At 40.6% G+C, this 8,680-nt stretch overlaps 2 protein-coding genes across 5 annotated transcripts in view; one reads left to right on the top strand and one right to left on the bottom strand.

Moving 5' to 3' along the window:
- Positions 1-1,512, bottom strand: part of letm2 (leucine zipper-EF-hand containing transmembrane protein 2) — a 14,309-nt gene extending 12,797 nt beyond the window's left edge. The window contains exons 1-2 of the mRNA XM_032515977.1: positions 1,242-1,512; positions 440-508 (exon numbers count right to left, since the gene is read on the bottom strand). Coding sequence (XP_032371868.1) covers positions 440-486 — 47 coding nt within the window. The 5' untranslated portion in view covers positions 487-508; positions 1,242-1,512. The remainder of the gene's footprint in view (positions 1-439; positions 509-1,241) is intronic.
- A 2,112-nt stretch (positions 1,513-3,624) lies between these two features.
- The window catches only part of nsd3 (nuclear receptor binding SET domain protein 3), a 22,429-nt gene continuing 17,373 nt past the window's right edge, over positions 3,625-8,680 (top strand). For 2 of the 4 annotated variants that reach the window (XM_032515966.1, XM_032515964.1), the window contains exons 1-5: positions 3,626-4,051; positions 5,581-6,431; positions 7,672-7,914; positions 8,000-8,162; positions 8,249-8,403. In XM_032515966.1, the coding sequence (XP_032371857.1) occupies positions 5,625-6,431; positions 7,672-7,914; positions 8,000-8,162; positions 8,249-8,403 (1,368 nt within the window). In that variant the 5' untranslated portion in view covers positions 3,626-4,051; positions 5,581-5,624. Of the gene's footprint in view, positions 4,052-5,580; positions 6,432-7,671; positions 7,915-7,999; positions 8,163-8,248; positions 8,404-8,680 lie in introns of all 4 variants that reach the window. The other 2 variants (XM_032515965.1, XM_032515967.1) reach the window with 2 other exon arrangements.

The following is an 8,680-nucleotide window of genomic DNA, read 5'->3' as shown; positions in this document are numbered from 1 at the left end:
ATATATATATATCTTCCCATGCTATATGTCACCATGTTGCCCAACCCTAATGTACAACTTACAACTTACTTGGGTCACCAGAATTTAAGGTAGCATGAGTGATGACAACGCTGTCCTATCAGCTGTCAGTCTCTGATCTCGCCTCATCAGTAGAAACCACAATAATGTGTGTTTACCTTGTGCGTAAAGTCATGAGAAAAACTGAATAGGGTTCACTGTAGCTGACACAATGTAAACAGAGTCTGTGCTTTACTCTCATCAATTACGGCTGACAGCACCCACGAGCTTCCAATTACTGTCATTGAACTTTGTGAAGAAAACTTTTTATGAAGAGTTATGCATACGTTAAGATTAGTGGGACACAGTCTGCTTTGCATTGCTGGAGTTCTTGTTTTCCTCGCTTATAGGATGTTAATGGAGTCATGTGCTACTTACTTACCTTGATCTTGTCACTGCAAGGAGCACCTGATGACTGAAAACGGCCATTGCAGAGGCAGACTACAGTATTCTGTTAAAGCACACAGAGACAGAGAGAGACCGAGCATGTCACGTTAGGTGTCAGGTTACAATTCACCCGTTTGGTGCAACAACTGACTGACTGGGAAAATACAGCAAACAGATCACGAACGATCTGTCCGATCACAGACAAACGTCTTCTACCATAACAAACACATGACAGGCGTTATGCTTTGCAAGGGATCTAACTATGAATTACATTATATGACAGAGCTAACATTAGCATGAGTACAACCAGACAGCAGGTTAGCTCAATATTATGTAAGAACAGTCAGGAGCAACACAGCTCGCTACTTGACAGATATCACATGTCAATCGAGGGTCCAAGTAACGCTTAACGGCTAGATAGCTATATTTACCATTAATATCAACCAATACTCGAAATCAATAATATACATTTGGAAAAAAAACTAACCTTACACAGACCTTCATGACTGCCTAGCATTAGCTAGCTAAGTAATACAGCCTATTAATGTTATGCTAAATGGATGTAATATGACCTAAAGTCAACTTTTTGAAATATCTTTAACTACTTATCACTATCTTTAATATCTTTAACTATATCACTACTACAGAAACCGTTTTAGCATCATGCTAGCAAATTCACAACTAGCTAAGGAATTAGTTCCCCTGCCATTAGCTGGGAAACCTCCGCTAGCCTAGCCGGTTAGCTTGCTGCTGGCTAAAGCTAGCTGCAGAAATGGCAGTCGGCAGACGACACTAACCTCCAGTGTCAATGACGGAGCTATGGCTGCCGCTGCTGACTGGGCGTTGTAAGGCTTCTCGGTGAGACGTGAATAATATAATCCATCCAAAACAATCGGTCGAGGTTAACGGGAGTGACGAAAGCAACGGCTGATGTGGTAATAAACCCATTAACAGTGGGTTTATACTTTTAAGTCGTCGTGTTTCGGCTCCTTATCGTCCACTCGGTAGGCGCAGCCTTCCCAGGCAGCCGCACTGAAAGGTCGTACCGAACATGCGTGGATGTTGTGTGCGTACCCAGCAAAGATCGTCTATGATATAGGAGATGAATTACTCTGAAGTTAAAAGAAAAAATCCCAGCAAAAACGAAAAGAAATTTTTAAACGTAGTAGACATAGTAATTCGGTCAAGTTTTAAAGCAACAATCTCGAAGATTTTTATTTGAATAAATGTTTGTTAAGTCACTATCTATCACTGAATGAGATAACACAATGATGATTGAGCCTATGGCCTACTGATGGCAGGATTGCGATATTTTTTTATGTAGCCTACAGTTTTACAAACTGGATATCTGGCGTGACATTGCCCGGGAAAAAAAATCCTGTATGACAGGTATACCACAAAAAATAGAACTATGCACACTATTCTAAAAACCTATGTATTATGTATGTATTTACAACAACATTCCAGACCATTGGATGGGATTCATTCAATTTTCTGTAGGCTACTCCAGACTGCTAGACTCTCAGCACAAATCCATTGTTTTCACTCAAATAGAAATTCCAAATCAACCAGAATTGTGTGCATAGCTCCATTTTGTGTAAGAAAAGGAGGAAAATTGTAATACAGGATTTTTCTCAGGACATGTGATGCCAGACAGCCAGTTTGTAATACTTTCATCAGTGGGCCATAGCCTCAATCCCAATTCACCCCCATTCAATGGTAGACACTTAACATTCATTTATATAAATGAAAATATTCAAGATTTCAGCTTTAAAGGTATTTTTCACAAAATGTCCAATACTTAAACCAATACTACCCATTTTTTTCGTAAAATAAAATCTTTGATTTACTGAATTCAGTTATTTATTTTAAATGTAGGGTGTTCTGAGTCTGAAGCAAAACATTTTATGAAAGTAATAAGTGGTTTGAGTCTGAGAAATATTTGGAAAAATAAGCTTGAAAAAGGATAATGTTCACAATTTTCCTTATCTTATGTCAACATTATTGAATTATCTTATAACAGATGTCTTGTCCTAATAACTGACAATGCTCTCCACAGCTAAATTAACCATATAACCCTGAATGGACCACTTTTATGGATCTTTGATTCTGATATTTAAACAACCAATTTTTATTTCCTCAAAATTAGTTTCAGATTAAATTTGAAGCAAAAAATCCATGCTTCACTGCTTCAGTTACTCTTCAGCAGTGGGACCCTGTATAAAGATGACCAATAGACATGTATTAAAAACACACCAGAGGTGCAGCTTTTAATCACTTTCAACTCAATTTGGTTTGCTTTCCAAATGTCCTGTTTGATTCCCTAAAACGCTTTAGTCGCTCCCCCAGCACACAAGCTCATACAAGCGCGTTTGTGTGCTCCCTTTCAAGTCTTTTTAAATCATCAACCATGCATTTAGCCCATTACCTTTTTAATGTGTTTTCATCAGGCCATATATCAAGATAAATTGGTATGTTATTGATGTGGGTAAGTGGACAGAGCTTGAGATGGGCTTTAATGTGTTTAATCTGCTGGCATTGTGGACATAAAAGGAAGATGCAATAGAAACAGTTGAAAGCCTCAGAAAAACCCTGGAGTTAAGCTTTTTGTTTTTTGTCAAACAACTGTTTCCAAGATCAACAATAATCTCTTGGAGGTGCGTAAGATTATTGTTCAACGTAGTATGCTACTATCACATAAATAGCCTTAGTAGAAATGCACTCTGTTAATACTGTGCAAATACCTGTGTGGTGGCCACTGTAGACTACTACGATTGTGGTACCGGGAAATGGAGGCGGAGTGAGAGGTCTTCGGTTTCCCCCTCCTCTCAGCGAGATCAGGCGAGGAGGCGTTTATAAGCCAATCAAAGACGCTGGTGCAAACGTAACTACAGTATCTGCACATCGCGTTGTGCTCAGGATGAAATAAAATAATCAAAACAAGTATTCAATACTGTTCACATCCTTAATCCTTTAAAGACAAAAAAATAAAGTAAAGTAATTAAAGTATTTCCCGTTTTTATATTTTATGTTATCCCCCTCCTCAAAATGAAACATGACACCTACATGTCCTCATTCATTTCAGTGTAGGTGTGACTTATATTACAGTAGCTCCTCTACCTCCTTTTTTTGTCCACATTCTTTTCATGCCATCAGTAGTAAACTACACATCCCGGAGTGCTCCTCATAACCTCTCCGGTGATTTTGGCGCTGAGCTGCATGAGAGACCAACCACCCGGGCTGGAGTAAAAAAAAGCAGGGTGCTTTTGTTAAACCAGAGCAAGAAGGGGCTAGAGATAATTATTATGATTATTATTATGTAGAATATTGCAAACAGGAGGAGGGCGAGAATTGGACATATCTATCTGTAGCATTCTACTAAAGACTCCAGTCCCTACTCCGAGGAAGAGCCAAGCTTTGGGATTGGGCAGCGACCAGATAGCGTAACACCCCCTCCTCCTCTCTGTTGAGAATTGCGTTAAAACGAAAAAGGAAAAGGCCTGCGCTTTTTCAATATTACAGCATTGTTTTGACTTTTTTCTTCTTATATATTAAACGAGGAAACGTTGCTGGCTGGTGTATGTGTTTAGAATGGGACACGCTGAAGGTATTGATATTTTGTTTAAATATATATTTCCCTGCATCTATCGACTCGGCATCAAAATCTGTGCTGCTCATTTGCTCTCCTCTTTAGCGTGTTTGCCTTAGCTACTGCATCTCGTTGTCCCCCCCTCTCTCTGTCTTAGCTCGGACCGATTTTTGGGGTCTTAGACAGCTTATTTTCAGACACATATCTCCCCAAGCCGCCAGTGATGGAGGTATAATCACGCCAGACAATTTGATTTAAAGGGGCAAAGGCAGCCATGTTGGCAATGGAACGTTAGCCTAGCCAACATTAGCTTCCCCTTTCTTCTTCTTCCATGTGTAATAACGGATAAAAGATAACTGTGAACGGTTAGTTATGTGAGTCTAAAGACAAACGGTCGAACTCCCCTGGTCTTGTGTGTTTTCTAACGGTCAAACGTCCATGTCTTTTTCAAGACAAATCTCTTTTGATGCCAGGTAGCGTTAGCCTAACATCGCAGAACGCTATAATATCATTCAGTGAAACATTTCTTGTCTGCGCAGTCGGTTTTTTCACAGTTAGAAGCAGGTATTAATGTTTACCACAACAAATATAAACCCTAAAACAACAACACAAGTCGTTATAGTTAGCTAGTGATCGTTAGTTGACACCTTTTATGGATGTTTACATCACCGTTATCCACCTTTGCCAACGCTGGGCAAGCTTGAGTAACGTTAATGTTACTGTGTGAACAAATGAAACCACAATCATTGGGTTAGTCTGTTGAGTGTGCGAGCTTCAACACTTTTTACCTATTTAATGAATCATAATACATGCAAAAAGTTTCAAGGATAAGAGGGTAAACCAGGAACTGGTAGCTGCTCTTTGTTTTTGATTTGGACGCCATGTGTTTAAGTGTTGCTGAAATAAAAAAACCTTAATTCCATTACACAGTTGGCAAACCAAGAGGATACTTCTCATTCACCTGTACAAGCTTCCTGGAATTTTAGATGTGTTTTGAGAGCAGGTTTAAGATAATTAATGGTGATTTATAGATGAGGACTTGTCTGTTTTTTGGAAAGACCGTCCATTTATTGTCCATTAAGAAATCGCCGAGTTTATCAGGGCTTTGGCTAACACAATTTTTTAAATTAACAATCTCCAAAATATTTAATTACATGGCTTTATAATTTCTTCTATGAAACTTTGAAAAGGCCCATCAAAATTCCTAATAGGCCAAGTAACTATAATTAAATTGCTAATTTTATCTGACCAACAGTCCAGAACTCAGTTATTTGGTTTATTATTATAGAAGACACAAAAAAAATCACATTTGAGCTCTTGAGTTCATTAGGAGCTGAGGTTACATTGGATGAAGTATGGCATGCCGCAATGGTCCCTTGCTGGAGGCAAACCAAGGATGTTGCGTTTTTACAGTTTGAGTCAAAATCTAGTTTTAAAAATTCCGATTATATTATGCTCCTGAATAAATTTGTGTTTAATGGAAAAACGTGTGTAGTTAATCAGAGCATACCTGTGTCTCATTTAATTGCATATACCTCTGTCAACAGGTCCAGTCAAAGAAAAAGACAGTTAAGGATGCAGGAGCCCAACAATGGATTTCTCCTTCTCTTTCATGCAAGGGATCATGGGAAATACAATTCAGCAACCCCCTCAGCTCATTGACTCAGCCAACATCAGACAGGAAGGCACCTGTGACACCGGCAGTGATCCAGGCGAGGATGGTGGTCCCTCCTACGATGCTGCCTTGGATGCAGAGTTTTCCTACCCGCCGCCAGCCTCGGAGGACATGTCGCAGGTCACCAATGGCTACCCGCCTGGTCTGGGCATGTACGAGCCGCAGGCCAAGTTCTCCATGTACTCGCAGTTCCCCAACGGCTCGGCTAACGGCTACGGGGCCATACGGAGCTACGGTGATCACAGTCTCATGCCGGGGGAGGGGACGGTCCTGAGGGGCCCGGGTCTCCAGGAGAGACCTTTGTCTCCTGTGTCCCCCCCTCTGCCCACACATCACCCACACCTCCACCACCATCATCATCACCCCCATCACCACCACCACGCGCACCACTTCCACTCAAACCCACCTCATATACAAACCCACCCACAGAGTCCTCCGCCGCCGCCACTGCCCTCCCAGCACCACATGCACCATACACCTCACATCATGACCCACACTCTCCCCCCTCCTCCCCCACTAATCCTTCCTTCCTCCAGTCCACCCCCCTCCCTTGTGGACAGTACCCCTTCTTCTCAATCCTCCCACGCCATGTCCAACACCCCTGGCGGGGTGCTGAAAAAGACCAGTTCTCCCGAGATCAAGCTGAAGATCATAAAGACGTACCAGAATGGGAAAGAGCTGTTTGAATCTGCGCTGTGTGGGGACCTGCTGCAGGAACTGCAGGTAATGTGTGCATGTCTAAGCTACACACACACACACACACACACACACACACACACACACACACACCACACACACACACACACACACACACACACACACACACACACACAGAGACAGAGGTCTGTATCTATCACTGAAGACATCTCAGTTGTGACCTTGATTTTTATATCTTTACATTTTCATTCCTGCAATTCACTTAAGAGGGGAATGACACTTGATTTTTTTCACTTGGTTTTATATCAAGTTCATTGTGAAGTGGTTTTTCATACCGAAATATTAAACACGCTGGCTCCATCTTCCCAAATGAGAGGATTAGATGTTTACCTCTGTTTTTTTTAAACTGTAAATCCATTATTGTAATGTTTTAATCAACAAGCATTTGAAGATGTCATAATGGATTCTGGGAAATTGAGATGGGCAATTTTTACTATTTTGTAACTTTTTCTGAATGAACAATCAACTTCTTGAAAAAACAATTGGCAGATAAATAGATGATGAAAGTATTCATTATTGCTATATGATGAGCCTCTTGAGAGAAAAAGTTTCGTCATTCTTGAACAACATTTTTTTAACTCAAAGCTTTTAACCACATCTCACAGTCTGCATCAATGTAAGCATAAGCCTTTCTTTGCTCTGCATGCACACTTTTATTAGGACCAAAGTATTAATCTCAACATGTACAGTATATAAACCTTGCTTTTGTCTTTGCATATTTGTATTGACTGTCTACAAATAATGAAGCATGCCCGTTAAAGTTCCTGGAGTCCAAGGTAGCGTCTTCAAATTGCGATGTCCAAATAATAGCTCTTAAGCCAAAGATATTTAGTTTAATCTAATAACATGTAAGACATTTTCACATTTTAGAGGCTAGAACCAGCATTGTTTGGCATTTCTTCTTGAAAAATGTTGCTAAATAATTTTCTGTCTATCTATAATGTTTCAGCTCTACGTACAAACAGCTTACCTTGCACAAAATTTCAAGGCAGTCTATATTGACCCAATGAAAAATCATGTTACATTCTAAATAGAAGTCTAATCCGTCCAATTAAATTCACATGGAGTTGTTACACCGTGTGCATTATGATTTACTCATAATCGTCCAAAATAATGGATATCTGAGGAAGTTTTGATTTCAGCAGACAGAGAGATCCATTTTTGAAGTACCTTTTTTATTTAAAAGAAAAAAGTTTACTGATTTCTCATCACCACTGTTTTGTTTTTTCTATTTTCTACTCTTCAGAAGGAATCTCAGAAGAATGAGGCCACTCAGATGCAGCGCAGACATGAGAGGAAGAAGGAGAAGAGGAAAAAGAGTGTGAGGCTGCAGGTCCAGGAACAGAACCTGGACCAGAGCCAAGCAGAGGCAGGTAACATGGAGCAGACAGAGGACATCCACATCCAGCCCCAGCCAATAGAAACACCGCCAGCTCAGACAGAGAAGCCTCAGAAGACTGTTATCAAAACTGAACCAAAGACACCGAAGGCAAGAGCATGACTGTTAGGCTGTAGTAGACATAATTGTTTGGATTTTGAAAGCAGACTAGGGACTCATTCATGTTTCTGTTTAGGTTCCAAAAGTCCATCATCCATCAGTGATCCAGGAGACGGGCTTCTGTAAGGAGTTTGTGATAGGAGATCTGGTGTGGTCCAAGGTGGGCACCTACCCCTGGTGGCCCTGCATGGTCTCCTCTGACCCACAGATGAAGGTCCATACTCGCATCAACACCAGAGGTATGGGCCTGTTTTCTTTCACAGACGTATGCATGTGTGAGGACATAAACGCCACAGCTTGTTTTCCTTTCTCTGTCTCTGTGCAGGTCACAGGGAGTATCACGTCCAGTTCTTTGGCAGTGTCGCTGAGCGGGCTTGGATCCATGAGAAGAGGATAGTCCTGTACCAGGGAAAGCAACAGTTTGATGACCTTCAGGCTGAGACTTTGCGCAAGGCCACAAATCCAGTAGAAAAAAGCAAAGTAAGTACGAATGCGCCTAAGAAATGTTTTCAGACAGATTCAGTATAAAGTAGGCATGTAGGCATATTAATCATTAAACCAAAGTCAACTTTCAATATTATGAATTTTTAAACCAAGAATTATGTTTAAATTTGACTTCATTTATTTGAAATGTATGCAGGAAATATAATATAAAAATAAGAGTAGGAGCCCAGTTTTCTGCGTGCGTGCGTGTGTGTGTGCGTGTGTGTATGTATGTGTGTGTGTGTATGTGTGTGTGTGTATGTATGTATATATA

The sequence above is a fragment of the Etheostoma spectabile genome, chromosome 5 (genome assembly GCF_008692095.1).
Source record: "Etheostoma spectabile isolate EspeVRDwgs_2016 chromosome 5, UIUC_Espe_1.0, whole genome shotgun sequence".
NCBI classification, from domain to species: Eukaryota; Metazoa; Chordata; class Actinopteri; order Perciformes; family Percidae; genus Etheostoma; species Etheostoma spectabile.
This window is presented reverse-complemented; position numbering and strand designations above follow the sequence as displayed.